At 36.2% G+C, this 16,816-nt stretch overlaps 1 protein-coding gene across 1 annotated transcript; it reads right to left on the bottom strand.

The window, feature by feature from the left end:
* Positions 1-393: 393 nt before the first annotated feature.
* On the bottom strand, positions 394-9,473 carry LOC135680313 (glycine--tRNA ligase, mitochondrial 1). Its single transcript, XM_065194194.1, has 8 exons — positions 9,447-9,473; positions 7,063-7,214; positions 2,118-2,160; positions 1,980-2,042; positions 1,277-1,438; positions 805-864; positions 550-630; positions 394-459 (listed from the first exon to the last, which is right to left on the bottom strand). Exons 1-8 carry the CDS (start codon positions 9,471-9,473, stop codon positions 394-396), a joined length of 654 nt encoding a protein of 217 aa, XP_065050266.1.
* Positions 9,474-16,816: the final 7,343 nt, after the last annotated feature.

The raw sequence follows: 16,816 nt of genomic DNA, 5'->3' as shown, positions 1-16,816 counted from the left end.
GACCTACAAAAGAGAAAACGAATTAGATAAAATGTTTCACTCGATATCCATAAACAATCATTTCAACAAACACTTCATAGTCAATGCAAATTACAAATAGACTTTACAAGTTCTAAATGATCGCACAAAAAAAGGTCCAAAATAATTCATTAAAGATCGAAATCCTCATAAGTACCCACATGATACAACCTTTGTTTGCAAACCTACGATGATCACCAAAACTAAAGAAATTGAGGTTACTAAGCTTACTGTCAGCCCTTTACGTGCTGTGCAAAAGATGAACAAAACCGAAAAACATGAACATACATGAGTATGTTTATAGTTTTGTTTGTGACCCGTCGATCAATTCTTTTACGGCACAAAACAAAACCAATATGCTCCTTGCTATCCCGCTCACGGATGGACATACTCCTCGTCGATCGCTTCTTTCATTTCCCATGCTTCCTTCTCACTCATGGCCTGTCCAAAGAATGCTTAGGCAAGAATAATAACAAGAATAACAGCAATCATAAAACGAACTTGTAACAGCAAGCTAGAACTTCAATTTACCTCTAATGCGTCAACTACCATCTTTTGGTTGCCCTTAAATGCATGACCAAGTTCTTTTTTTGACGGCACAATAAGTAATTTCTGGAGTCATAAGTAATGATAAACAACCAAGTTCATTTAATTAAAATGAATACATAATCATATATGACCTTTAAAAACCAAAACTTCTCTAGGTAACTCGAAATCAAAATTTGAGATCAAATAAAAAACAGAAAATGAAAGAATTATCGAGTATTATGATGAAGAAAAGCTTACCTCCACCTCTCTGGGTTCTGAGAACTTCTCATGAGCAACCAAAGGAACACCACTTTTCTCCTGTACACAGATTCATGTAAGTTCAATTACACTCAAGATGGTCCAGGTTTGGTTACTTGTAGAATATCAAGGGCAAGCACATTTGGCATATAATGCGTAATTTGGTATGAGATAGAGTTACTGATCATTCACTAGTGATCAATTAAATATGAGAGTGAGAGAATTAGACTCTGATCACCCAAGAAGGCAAATACAAAGTCCACTTGTGTGAGAAGTAATAATCACATAAAATGTATGAAGTGACACAGAAAACAAGTTTCCATATGTTATATTGGATAAGTAATGAACCTGTCATGAGTTACTTTCCAGTGTTACATACTTCTGAATTGCTTCAAGATAATGCAAAGGGTTTACAATACTAAATATCTTTATTCACTAAAGCATCCATGGTGATGAGGTCCCTGGAACTCACTGAATGAGCCCGTAGATCATAAGCAGATCTGTCAGCAATGCCAATACATTCGATCCAACCATAGGAGCACTCTATCTCCGCATCGCAACAGTCCGCAGCATAATGAGCCATTTCATTTGGCAAATGCTGCCTGAAGTGTAAACGATCTTTATCTATTCCAAGGTGTGTCAAGAATGTTGGGCTAACAGCCCATGTTTAGCCCAATATGGGTTTTATCAATCTATAGTCCATACCTCCTCTTAATCTAACCCAACTCTAGATCAATATAAGGAAGGTATGGTGGCTGCGTTTTGGCAAGGAGGTGGCTGCATTTTTTAGGCAGAAAAGGAAAACAAGGACAACGCAGAGAGACTGTTCTCAATCATCTAGCAGTGTTCTCATCTCAGGTTAGATCAAATCTACAGTAGACTCTTGCCGTGATTACTTGGGGAGGTTTTAGATATCATGGATAGTGACGTGATCATTGTATCCCAGTTGTTCTCTTGTGATTGTTGCTAGGGTTTAAGGCAAGAGATTGAGATTTGTATATTCATTATTCTCATGGTGGATTATCTTTAGTTTGCCCCATGGTCTTTACCCTTCACATTGGAGGGGTTTTCCATGTATCTCTTAGTGTTCTATTTGACTGTGATTTCATTTAATTCCGCTGCATATCATGATCTGCTAGTATTTGTTCATATGCAAAGATTATTCCACTTTATATCCCCATCAAAAAGAGGTATACCCTCCCTATAAAGTAGCCAAGTGTTTCATTATTGACAATTCTCTGTCATTCAAGTTCTATAGACAAAAGGCCTATAGCGCATTTGAAGTATATAGAGCGGGAGAGATATAAACCAACCTTTGAAACTACCTCACCAAGGATCATAGGTTTTGTTGTTTCCATGTCATTTGCTCCTTCCACGTATATCTTGGTATTCTCTTTGATTATGATTTCATTTAATTCCGCTGCATATCATGGCCTGCTAGTATTTGTTCATATACAAAGGTTATTCCACTTTATATCCCCATCAACTGGAATCAGAGCAAGGGTTTTGGTGATTTAATTTTTTGTATTTGAATATGGAGGCCAGTAATGTTTCTCGCATGATTAGTTTGAATGAAAACAATTGGATGATATGGAAACCAAGAATTGAAGATCTCTTATATTGCAAAGATTTGTATGGACCTTTGCAGGGGGATAGTGCAAAACCCACAATATGACAGATGATGAGTGGAAGAGGTTAGATCGAAAAATAATTGGGTTTATTCGATAATGGCTTGATGATAGTGTCTTTCACCACATTTCTACTAAAATTTCTATATATTCTCTTTGGAAAAAATTGGAAAGTCTCTATAAAAGAAAAACAGCCGGCAATAAAGCTTTTTTTATAAAAAAAAATGAACCTAAAATATAGAGAGGGTGCTTCTATTGCTGAGCGTTTGAATGAAATGCAAAGTATTACTAACCAGTTATCCTCTATGAAAATGTCTCTTGATGATGAGTTGCAGGCATTGTTACTTCTCATTTCATTACTAGAAAGTTTGGAGACACTGGTTTTCCTCAGTAATTTTGCGCCAAATGATATTGTCACCATGAGTCAAGTAACAAGCAGTTTGTTGAATGAGGAGTTAAGAAGAAAGAGTTCAGCAACATTTCAGAATGATTTACAAGCACTTATCTCAGAGAACAGAGGAAGGTCAAAGTCTAGAAGCAGTTCACGCATGAGTAGGAGCAAGTCAAGATCAATAAAAGATATTGTTTACTATAACTGTAGTGAGAAAGGATATTACAATAACAAATGTAAGTAACCTAAGAAGAGCAAGAAAAAGGGAAAAGAAGTGGAGTCTATAAAGTCGAAAGATAATATCACAACTATAGTACAGGGTGGTGATTATTTAATTTTATCTCCTTCTGATGATATTTTTTCTTGTGTGTGTTAGGATCTTGAGTGAGTGATTGACACAAGTGCTTCTTATCATGCTACACCATAGAGGGAGTTTTTTGTTATATACAGGTCTGGAAATTTTGGTTTTGTCAAGATGGGCAACTATGACAAGCAGACATCACAAGCATGGGTGATATTCATTTAAAGACCAACCTTGGCTGCAAGTTGGTCCTTAAGGATGTGAGGCATATGGTTGACTTGAGGCTGAATTTAATTTCAGTTGGAAGGCTAGATGATGAAGACTATGATAGCATATTTCATAGAGGGCAATAGAAGCTCAGTAAGAGTTCTCTTGTAATAGCTAATAGAAAGAAATGTCATACTTTATATAGGTTGCAGGCTAAAGTTTATGTTGATCAATTAAATGCTACAGAAAAAGACTTCAGCATGGAGTTGTAGCATAGGCAACTAGGACACATGAGCAAGAAGGGGCTGCAAGCTCTTTCCAAGAGAGAGGTATTACCAGACCCAGAGGTATACATTTGAACCATTGTATTGATTGTTTGGCAGGTAAACAACATAGAGTTTTATTTGCTAGTCCTACTTTGTCTAGAAAAATGCATGCCTTAGACTGTGTTTATACAGATGTATGTGGTCCTTTGAGGACAAAAACTCCTGGTGGATTTGTTGATGTTCTTGGTATAAGTGGTGCACTTTATTTTGTCACTTTTATAGATGATTTTTCCAGGAAAGTTTGGGCCTATGCTTTGAAGACCAAAGATCAGGTTATTAATGTCTTCAAAGAGTTTCATGCTAGGATTGAAAGGGAGATAGAAAGGTAATTAAAATGCATAAGATCATATAATAGTGGTGAGTATACAGGATTATTTAATGATTATTGCAGGTCACATGGGATCCAACATGAGATGACAGTTCCTAGTACACCTCAACATAATGCTATTGCAGAGAGGATGAACCGCACCATCATGGAAAAAATCAGATGTATGCTTTCATATGTCAAGCTACCCAAAAGGTTTTGGAATGAGGCTTTGAGGACTACAGTTGATGTGATCAACTTATCATAATGTACAACCCTAGATGGTGATGTTGCAGAGCATGTATGGTCAGAGAAAGATATTTCTACAAGCATTTGAGATTATTTGATTATCGTGCATTTGCACATATTCCAAACAATGAGAGGTCCAAGCTGGATGGTAAATCTAAAGAATATATTTTTCTTGGCTACTTACATGATTATTTTGGTTATAGGCTTTGGGATCTAGAAAAGCAGAAGGTGTTTAGAAGCAGAGACGTATTCTTCTTTTAGGATCAAACTTTTGAAGATTTGAAGAAGAAGGCACTAGCCAATACTTCTGCAGAAGGATTAGCAGATTGTGACCAAATTACTCCTCCAGTATATCAGGGTGATGGGGGAGATGTGCAGGAAGATAGTGTAGAGCCTGATGTTGATCTACCTGTAGGACATGTTGAGCAAGAAGAAGTTAGAGAGCAACTTCCCACAAAACCTCAGTTGAGAAGATCTTCTAGACAACGTCAACCTTCCAGAAGGTACTCTATAGATGAGTATATGATGCTTACTGATGCAGGTGAACCGGAGAATTACCAGAAAGCAATTGAAAGTGAGCAGAAAGAGAAATGGTTAGTTGCTATACAAGAAGAGATGAATGCTCTTCAGAAGAACCACACTTATGATTTGGTGCTACTACTAAATGGAATGAAGGCCTTGAAGAACAAGTGGGTTTTCAGGTTGAAGACTCAGGAATATTGTTCTCAACCAAAGCACAAAGCTAGATTGGTTGTGAAAGGCTTTGGTCAAAAGAAAGGTATTGACTTTGAAGAGATTTTTTCTCTTGTTGTTAAAATGTCTTCTATTCGTGTTGCTCTTGGTATTGCTGCTAGCCAGGACTTAGAGGTTAAACAGTTAGATGTGAAGACAGCTTTCCTTTATGGGGATTTGGAGGAGGAAATTTATATGGAGCAATCAGAAAGCTTCAAAGTCAAAGGTAAAGAGAACTTTGTTTGTAAATTGAAGAAGAGCTTGTATGGGCTAAAGCAAGCTCCAAGACAGTGTTACAGAAAGTTTGATTCATTTATGACAGAAAATGGATACAAAAGAACGACTTCAGATCCTTGTGTGTATATCAAATGGTTTGGTGAGGATTTTATTATTCTCTTACTTTATGTTGATGATATGCTTATTCTTAGGAAAGATATATCTAAAATTGACAGATTGAAGAAAGAGCTGAGTGAGTCTTTTGCAATGAAGGACATAGGGCCAGCAAAGCAAATACTAGGTATGCAGATTTCCCGTGATAGGAAAAATAAGAAGATTTGATTATCACAAGAGAAAAACATCGAGAAGGTATTGGAAAGATTCAGTATGAGTAATGCAAAACCAGTTGGTTCTCCTCTTATAAGTCACTTCAAGTTATGCTCAGAACAGAATCTGTCAAGTGATGAGGAGAAGGAGAAAATGCAAAAGGTTCCTTATGCTTCAGCAATTGGAAATTTAAAGTATGCAATGGTATGTACGGGGCTAGACATCGCATATGCAGTTGGTGTTACTAGCATATTTCTTGTAAATCCAGGCAAAGAGCACTAGGCAGCAGTGAAGTGGATTTTTAGATATCTCATAGGGAGCTCTAAGGTTTGTTTAAGCTTTGGAGGTGGATCACATGTGTTGACAGGTTACACAGATGTAGATATGGCAAGAGATATAGATACGAGGAAGTCTACTTTAGGTTATGTACTTACTTTTGTAAGGGGAGCTGTGTCATGACAATCCAGGTTGCAAAGGTATATTGCTCTCTCTTCCACAAAAGCAGAATATATTGCTGCTACAGAGGTATGCAAAAAAATATTATGGATGAAAGAATTCTTACAAGAATTGGGGTTGAAATAGGAAAATTATGTAGTGCATTGTGACAGCCAGAGTGCCATCTATTTGTGTAAGAACCCAATGTTTCATTTCAAGTCAAAGCATATAGATATCAGATACCACTAGATTCGAAATGTATTTGAAGAGAAGCAGTTGCAGCTTCAGAAAATTCACATAGATGACAACGGAGCAGACATGTTGACAAAGACTTTACCAAAAGAAAGACAGGAGATATGCCGACAGTTGGTCGGCATGACTTCACATTGAAGAGTCATGGGACAGCCTCTCTTGTGGGCTGAAGGGGGAGGTTGTTAGGCTGACAACCCATATTCAGCCCAATGTGGGCTTTATCAGCCTATAGCCCACACCCCCTCTTAACCTAACCCTAGATCAATATAAGGGGGGTGTGGTGGCTGTGTTTTGACAAGGAGGCGGCTGTGTTTTTTTGGGCAGAAAAGGGCAACAACGTGAAGAGCTTTGCAATAGCAAAGAGGAGAAAAAAAAGGCAAAAAAAAAGAGAAAAAGGAAAGAAAACAAGGATAACGCAGAGAGAATGTTCTCAATCATCTAACAGTGTTCTCATCTCAGGTTAGATCAAATCTACAGTAGACTCTTGCTGTGATTACTTGGGGAGGTTTAGATATCGTGGACAGTGACGTGATCTTTGTATCCCAGTTGTTCTCTTATGATTGTTGCTAGGGTTTAAGATAAAAGATTGAGATTTGTATATTCATTATTCTCATAGTGGATTATCTCTAGTTTGCCCCGTGGTTTTCACCCTTCACATTGGAGGGGTTTTCCATGTATATCTTGGTGTTCTATTTGATTGTGATTTCATTTAATTCCGCTAGGTCTACTAGTATTTGTTCATATGCAAAGATTATTCTATTTTATATCCCCATCAAAAAGAGATATACCCTCCCTATAAAGTAGTCAAATGTTTCATTGTTGACAATTTTCTGTCATTTAAGTTCTATAAACAGAAGGCCTATAGCACATGAAGTAGGTTTTGATGTTTCCCTGTCATTTGCTCCTTCCTAGGAAACATCAAAAACTCCATGTTGGCAACATCAACAAATTTTGGGTGACTCTTGTCCTCTGGATCGACAAAATGTTCAATCTTCACTAATGTAAATTCACGAACTCGCAAAAGACCTTGGCAAGGTGAAATCTGCACATCATATATATTAATAAAGTATGATTAGATAACAGTTGAATAAGGAGAAAATAACATTGACAAACCTCATCATAACAAAATCCATTCTTTACGGATTGGTCATAGCAGTGAAATCAAGACGTGCTAGGGCAAGGCAAGGTTAGCACCACATAGGCACACTCTTGGGCTCGGGCGCTGGACGATCCAGGCACTCACCTAGCCCAAATTGATTTAAGTTTCCTCGATTTGAATCTGAATTCAGTTCAACCAAATCACTCAAGTGAAGCTATGTTTTAGAAAAAAAAAATCAAATTTTATGATAAGATAATGATTACAAATGCTTTTGCACCTTCTATATTTTACGATAACAACGATTCATATTAATTACATCAACATTTTTTACTATTTTATCTATTTTCGATCAGATGAGTCACAGTCATTTAATAAGACCTCGTAGTTCTTTATTATTTTTATTTTAGAGATATCTATAATATAGATCACACATCGTAGGGATCTTAATCACATTTATTAACAATACATCTATCTGATAGACATATAAAATAAATTTACATTAGTTTATATTGATGCTGTATGATTAGACTCTTTCAATGATTTGACAAAGGGAATTATCCAAAAATATTATTCATGTGTATTGTTAACGAATGCGATTAAGATGTGTTTCTATAATATAAATGCCTCTGAAATAAAAATCTTAAAGCTACGAGGTCTCACTAGCAGACCTACTATGTTCGTTCAGTGGGTGACTCATCTGATCATCAAAGATAGATAAAATAGTAAGAAAATACCAATTTAATTAACATAAATGGTTGTTATTATAGCACATGGAAGTGCAAAAGCATTTGAGATCACTAACTAAAATTACCTAATGCCATATAATCTGACTTTTTTTAAAAAAAATCACAACTTCACTTGAGTGACTATACTTAATCCTCATATAGTGGACCCATTGGTGTATGCTTTATTTAACATTGACCTCATGTCTAACATGTATCTTAAACCTAAAACCTTGAACCCTAGAACTAGTCAAACTTGAAAAATCCAAGCAGATGAAGTAAGCAATTTGTAAATAAGACAATGTCCATAACAGAACAGACACATTCATGATCAAGAGTACCGGCCTCTACGTCCTCTTGCCCCGTGCTAAGGCCTTCTAAACCCAACTTCGCCTCCGCAAATTAAGTCGCCTTAGTTCCTCTATCAAATGCTCCTCCGAGATAAGGTGCATATGCCCAGAAGCTCCCTTCGTCTTTGGCACCATGCAAGATGAGTCCGCTCTGTCAGAATGAATGACCCATGGAACAACATGATCATACTCTTGTCTCTACAAGAGTTCATGTCCTTGACCTTTGTCCAAGGAAAGCACTATGCCTCCGCTCCATGTTCCATCTTCTATGCTGGCTCCCTTCATGCGGCTTGGGTACTTCGCCAAGTTACACCAAAGTTGCTCCACTCCTCGTTTTTGCATTGAGTTGATGGTGGCCCTCGCGCCCACCATTCCATGAGTCAGCCCTCCCTTGAGTCCGATCTCCATATCGACTCAAGTGTGTCTTCATTTGTGTTGCTTCGGGTCGCTCCTCCACTTGATCTCGCAATGCATCTACCAATGCATTCTCTCGAGCGAGATCATGTGACGACTCCTCGTCGCTTGCTCAGTCCATTGACCTTCGTGGAGTTGTTGTTTGTTGAGGTCTCCTCCTCAACTTGTGAGGTCCGTCCCACATGATTCTCCCTCTGGAGAGCCGGGACTTATCCCTCCTGGATAACTGTCCCGTTGGAGCAACATCTCTCTTCGTTTCAGAGACCACCATCCCCTTGGACTACTCCGATCTACTGAACAAACTGTGCATTGTTCTGCCTTCTGCAAACACCCTTGCTAGATTGCGACTCCACGTCAATACAGCCTCCGCTGCACCACTCAAGGCCTAGCAACATGCTGAACTCGTTGCACACTTCAGCCTCCTACAAACGTATCCTTCACATGCCGAAGAGAAAGTTTCAATGCTCCATGGCGCCGAGTTTCGGTCGTCTTGGGATGGCCGCGAACATTTCATCGTCCGCATACAAGCCTATGCATGAGTACCGAATTCTTTGAGTTAGCAATTCCCCTCACCTTTGTGAGCTTTGCACAACTCTTTCAGTCACTGAGCAACTCATTCCACCTTGGATGGTCTCATCCTTTACCAAGCGCCTCGCTTGCCTTGGGCACCATCAAGTATAGTTGTCAACGTTGAGCCGTAGCTCAAACTCAGCCATCCCAACCTTTGTGTGCTCCGCATTCTTCTAAGCTTGTTTGTTCTTATGGTGTCTCTTACGCGAACGGTTGGCCATTCCTCTGAATGCCAATCTTAGATGCCCGCTCCTCCGAGCGACTCCTTTTCCCTATATCTCCATGCCCGTTTTCCCCCAAACGGTCGCGCGTGTGCTGACTGCCCTCAACGCAGCCCCGCTAGATCCCTCACGTTTGCATGATAAGTGTTTCTATGAGTGCTTGTCCCGCTCTGATACCATTTGTCACGGACTTAGCTGGTTTTGCTTAAGTCGTGTGGCACCCTTACGTGTCCGTCCGTAAAGGTCAGCCTCCCCGAAGCCTCTCATTGTCTCTTAGGACAAACAAAAGAGAGAACGGGTTAGAGAGAACGTCTCACTCGGGATCCACAAGCAAACATCTCCGAAAACACTTCATAGACAATACAAATTACAAACAGACTTTTCAAGCTCTGAACAGTTGTACAACAAAGGGTAAAATGATCCACTATAGATCAAAAATCTTTCACACGTGTCCTCATAATACAACCTTTATTTACAAGCCTAAAGCGGCCACCAACTTAACTAAAATGATATTATTAAGCCTTCGATCGTCCCTCTACATGCTGTACAAAGTATGAACATACCAAAAGATACGGATATACATAAGCATTACATCAAACATCCTATTTAAAAGTTTATCCGTGACAAAATGATCCAATGGAAATCTGAAACAGGTTGAATGGGTAAGGATCAGAAAGTGGGTTCTTGGTGTCTGTTGCTGTTATGCTATACTCCTTCAGCTTTGTGCCCAACTCGTCAGCAGAAAGATCATCCAGCACTGCTAAGGACATGCTTAAGCTCTGCAACCTTCTCAGCTGACAATGTAAGATCCTTTTCAAGCTTCTCTTTGCAATAGCCCTGTCTTCTCATCTTTAACTATCAGATCAGTGAACTTATCAACATGTCCAGATGCCTTGAGAACAATTTCAGGCGTCACTCAGGAGCAATCAACCTCCAGCAATTTCAGGCGTCTCCCAGGATGAGGCTGGGGATTCAGTGACAGCGGAGAACGCGAACGCGGGACGCGAAAGCCAAGTGGGAAGGGCATCTTTGGGTGGAAATATCTCGCAACCTTTCCGGTTACCGGGCCAGCAAATATCAGCAGCCTATATGGCTTTTGGCGTTAGAAATCTTTTGATCAATTGAGCCCATAAGACAATCATCCGTCATCAATGTGGACTCGTCCACATCAATTTCAGTCAACATAATTTTTTTTTATTGAAGTAGTTTATCTTGATAATTAATAATGACTATAGAATAAAATATCATAAATAAAAAAACTATTTTTTTCTCAGGATGAACTCTTAACTTTCTAACTTAGCGTAAGTTAGATTTTTTATCAAATATAAGAGAATTTCACCTTCAAAAAAAATTATCTCATGGGCTCAGATTAAGGCTCTTTAAAGAGTTTTAAGTCTGACAGTCAAGTCTTTCTTGATCAAGTAGTATCCCTGGTCAAGCTTCTTTATCAAACTTTAAGACCTCACTTCACTTAAAAATAGAATTCTTCAAAATTTTGAACAATATAAAATTTACAAAAATAAGTTACATTGGGTCAATTTTGTCATCTCGAGTTAATAATCAAAATTAACTATCATTTTTGAGCTAGAAGGATATGGGCATTAAGGCGCAGGATGCGTCCTAACTTTACATCTTATGCATCGGCCTAAGATAGAAGCATCCATAATATCGAGAAAACATCTTGCATAAGATATGTTCCCTTAGGCTCTAAGGATCAAAGTATTTGATATGTTTTCACTGTGCAAAACATCTTTTCATACAAAATAAAATTTTCCTAAGACAGGATTCAAATCACTTGATAATGTCATAAACAAACAAAACATCTCTTCGTACATGATACATTCACTCAAGACAAGCATTCAAAATGCTTGATTCTCTCTAACTAACCAACCAAAGCATTTTCAAGCACATGATAAATTTATCTCAAATAAATTTATTTATTCAATAAACTTAACTAGGCAAAGCATCTCCTTGCATAATGCTTTCACCTAGGACATAAACTTCAAAATCACCTAATGCATTATAATTGAGCAAAAGTTTTTCTTTGAGCATAGTGTATTCAATTAAGACATAAGCAACAAATCACTTGATATGTTCTAATTAAGCAAAAATATTTTTTTTTTTTCACGATGCATATGTGGAAGATTTACAAAAGTGCACTATGTATCTTAACCAATCAAAGTATCCCTTATTGTTGATGCATTTATCTTGAATGAATGCATCCATCTTATCCTTTAACCATTTATGATGTAAGGAACCTATACAAATTATAATTATCCTACTATTATGCAAAAAAAATTAATGTCAGAATCGAAATCAAATAATGGTAGATTAAAATCAAGATTATGTAACTTTTAATGTTATCTAGAAAATCTTTATCTGATTTATAAATGTATCATCATCGGATTCGAAAGCTATAGTGTAAAGGAAACTAAACTTGTCTTCTCCTCTTTTCTTATTCTTTATAAGACTACAATGATCTTCTCCTCTTTTCTTATTCTTTATAAGACTACAATGAATGATTGAATAGGGACTAAAAGAGATTAACAATAGATCTATAATCTTAATTTCTAGTGTTTTATTTCTATGAGGTCCTATCCTTTTATAAACTAGAGCAGAAAGAGTAGGATGATAATATGATAATTCCTCCTATCAAGGTCATCCCATAGAATATCCTGATATAAATGGACTTATTTTCTATTTGTCAATCACTTTAATTAGAATCTAATTAAAATCTTAGTATATCATAATTAATTAATTTACATATCAAAATCTAATATTGTCTCACTCGGTCCATCAATTGATAAGATATAAAAGGGTTCAAAATCAAAATAAATAAAATATTTTTTTAATTAGATTATAAAATTTTAAAAAATATTTATACACATATGAATTAAAAAATAATAAGTCTAATGAATATAATAATATTACATTAAGTCTAACTAGTAATATAAGTTATAGTGGTTTATCGATATCATACTATTTTTTGCGTACTACAATACGATTAGTTTTTCCTAATATAGTTTAAAATAACTAATGTATTGTAATACTATACTCCCAGTCTCACTCATACCCTAAATGCAGAAGTAAAGTAAAATATTATTATTTTTAATTCTTTTATTACTATTAATAAGAGTGTAACCAATCTTAAAAGTAAAACGTGCTAATTTACTAATCAAATGATAAGGTTCTCACAAACATAGTGATTTTGACACTTATACATAATTATAACCTAACTAAAAGAAAAACATACCCATATAAGTTATACATATAAAATGCATGTAAATTAGTCCATATATGTACTATGTGGATTGATCTATAGGCATAGGCTCACATATGCTCACTTTCTAATCTAATCACCTAAGTGGGATACTAGTATCTTTATATATAAAATAGAGTCTATAATGAGTAATTACTTAGTAAGTATAAATATTTATAGCTTTATGTTGGTGAGCATATATCATCTCATGTATATGATAATTTAAAATTATTAGCATAAGACATTTAATAGTAAACACATTATCATATGACTTGTTTAACAAGTATAATCTTACAACATAGCATATGCAAAATAAATAAATAAAATTTTATGTCAAAATAATTTAAAATACTTATATGCACATGTAGGAAACATAATAAATTCATGGACTTCCATGCTCTATATCATAACAGATATGTACATTTTCATATCATATGTCATAATATATACATGTACTCTCATGCTATATATCATATAATATACGTCTATTCTCACACCACATATCATACATATATATATATATATATATATATATTGCACGTTATATAATCATGCACTCTCATATGGTATGTCATAGAAAATACATGCACTCTCATACCGCACGTCATCAGATATGCATACAAACAAGACATATTTATCATAATTCAAATATTTTTTTTGCTTATAAAATATATACATTCACATTTAGCTCATAGCTCATGATAATTATATTATTCAAAACATGTTTTATAAAATATATTATGATTATGATAATATATTTGACCATTATTTTATAATAAATTAAACTTACACTTACTTGATTTAACCCAAAAATAAAGATAATAGTGAAAAAATATGTTTCTTAATGATCGAGTATACTATAGAGTAGTACACCTATCAAATTAGTAGTATAGGATTATGAGATGCTTTAATTAAGAACTTTACCTCTTGAATTATTGATTTATAATATAACTCATAGCAATAATTCATAAAAAAAATTAATAAAATCCCTAATAAAATAAACTATACTCAACCTAAAAAATTATCTAAATTTCACCATTAATGTTTTTTAATAATTTGTTTTATAATCAATGAACTAGTTAGCATTACTCAAACCACCACATAATTCTATGAAAAAAAAATTTCTTCGCTATTTTACTTGATCAAACAATCTTGAATTATCATAAAATTTTATAAAAAATTAGGAAACATATAAAATTAAATTTATATACTAATTTTTAACTTAAAATAGAATCATTTAGAGGCTAAACAATCCTCCTAAGTTACTACTAATATTTATTCTGTTGTGTTGAAACTGGGTTGGGACTATTTGGACTTATAAACTTAATATCTTGGTGCACAGAAGTAGTATTCACTCAATTATAAATCTCATAAAACCCTGAGGAAATCTTTTAAAATATGTCAAAAGAATCGAGCCTAATCATATAACTAAGGGGGTCAATTTAGCTCGAATATAATTCTTTCTAAGAAAATTGGAGATTTTGAGTATCAAAGATTGAGACACTCATAACTCTATGCACCAATCTCAAATTAAGGTCATATAGAGGCATTAGAACTATAAGAGACTTATATAAAATATATATTCAAAAATTAAATATAAATTTGAAGTCTAAGTTACTCAAATGTAGTTAAAAATATCAATCTATAATTTGTAAAACCAAAATCCTAAGTATAACAAGGGAAGAATTGAGTTTTTGTTACCTCAACCTTCCCTAGAGCTGAGGTTTCCTAGCCTCCATGAGAAAAGACAAGGTAATGACTAAAGAAAAAGAAAAATGATTATGATTTATTAGGCTAATACAGAGGATGAGATTAAAATAAATAGAGGTACTTAAAAGGTTACCTTAAAGTCTAGGGTTCAATTTCATTACATCTTATTTCAAGTTTTCTTTTCTTTATTTACTAATATAATTATATAGTTGTAACAACTTCAATTGAGTCTAATTTAGTTTGATAAAGATGATATTTGTGGTCTAAACTCATCCTTCAATCTCACTTATATATCTCGATATTTTTAATATAGCACTTAACTAACCAACTCTCCTTTTAGTGGAATTAGAGAGAGAGAGTCACTAAGCTGTTGGAACTCATACATAGTGATGTATGTAGACCCATGTCAACTCATGCCATAGGTGGTTACTCCTACTTTATTACATTTACTGATAATTTCTCAAGGTATGGATATATGTACTTGATAAAGTACAAGTCCGAGACATTTGAGAAATTCAGAGAGTATAAGAATGAAGTTGAGAACTAGACTAGAAAGAGTATTAAGACTCTTTGATTAGATCGAAGAGGTGAGTACTTGAGTACAAAGTTCACCCAGTTCCTCAAAGACCATGAGATTCTATCCTAATATATACCTTCTTATATACCTTAACTCAATGGTGTATCTGAAAGGAGGAAACATACACTGTTAGACATAGTGCAATCCAAGATGAGCTTCGCTGACATACCCATCTCATTCTAGGGATATGCCCTAAAGATTGTAGCTTACATTTTGAACAGAGTTCCAACTAAGTTGGCAGTGTTAAGATTTGGGGTTGTCCTACCCATGTTAAAAGACATAACTCCCATAAGTTGGAATCCAGGACGGAGCGATGCAAGTTCGTGGGATACCCTAAAGAAATATGTGAGTATTATTTCTATCACACCAAGGACCAAAAGGTCTTTGCAGCCAAGAGAGCAGTGTTCCTTGAGAAGGAACACATTCTTGGCGGAGATAGTGGGAGCATGATCGAGTTGAGTGAGGTTGGAGAACCTAGCTCAAGAACCACTCCATAGCCCGAGTCTGTTCAGGTACCTAGTGCTAGTCATAAGTGCCCAGCAAGCCAATCACGTGAGTGATGGCACGTGTGACTTGATACAGAATCTTTTTGCTTATTATATTTTGGCGTATATCACTTTATAACTATTACATAAATGCATATATATTGTGATGTCCTTGGATTTGTGCAATGGGAATCGGATCGTGATGAGATCACGATAATGAGATCGATTCACCTTTAAACACATATCCTAAATAATCCCGGTCATAGGTTACTCGAGAGGGACATCGTGATAACTGGATAGACTGGTGTGCTGTATACCCGTCCATATGATGGATGCAGCTGGTCTCATAGCTGCTCGTGTAGGGACACTAAGGATACAGTACAGGTACTCATTGGAGAATGAGTTCATTGATTGATCCGCTTACGGAATGCTGGATGGTTGATGATGCCTTATTGTTAGACAACAATTCCGTAGTCCTAGTGGTGTATCTGGTTCTTAGACTTGAGACACCAAGGATGTCCTGTATGAGTGCTCCACTCTTTGATACCAGACTTATAGGTTTGGCTGTTCCCAGATCTAGTACAGCTGGTCATTGGGAGTGGTAGTCGACTTTACGAGGGCTATTGAGTGTCGATAGAGGATCATCCACTCTCGGTATCATGAGAGGAATATCCCATGTGTTCTTGCTCAGACAAATCCCTGGCCAGGGTCATTCGGGTTGAGAGAGAAAGAGTTCTCCGGGAGAATCCGATTAGAGCGAGACTCGAGTAGAAACCGTATGGGTCTGACAGCACCATGCTCGATATACGGTCTCTGGGATATTAGATGGATGAGGGACTATAGGTACATGGTAACTGAGGACAGACAGGTCCAATGGATTGGATTCCCCTGTATCGTCTGGGGACTACGGCGTAGTGGCCTAGTACTTCCATAGTCGATGAGTCGAGTGAATTATTACAGAGATAATAATTCACTTAGTTAGAAAGGGTTCTGACAGGTATGACTCACGGCCAGCTCGATATTGGGCCTAGAGGGTCACACACATATGGTAGGCATTGCGATGAGTAGAGGTTCGGATATGAGATATCCGACGGAGCCCTTGTCTTATTGGATGCAGATCCAATACCCACTAGGGAAAGGACCCATTAGGGTTTTGACACGGGATCTCTATAAATAGGAGGGATTCACAGCCTCATAGGCTAGAGTCTTTGCTTGCCCTTCCTATTCTCCTCTCCCT

This window comes from Musa acuminata, chromosome BXJ1-8, assembly GCF_036884655.1.
Source record: "Musa acuminata AAA Group cultivar baxijiao chromosome BXJ1-8, Cavendish_Baxijiao_AAA, whole genome shotgun sequence".
NCBI classification, from domain to species: Eukaryota; Viridiplantae; Streptophyta; class Magnoliopsida; order Zingiberales; family Musaceae; genus Musa; species Musa acuminata.
Note: the sequence above shows the minus strand (reverse complement) of the source record. Positions and strands in the feature narration are given on the sequence as shown.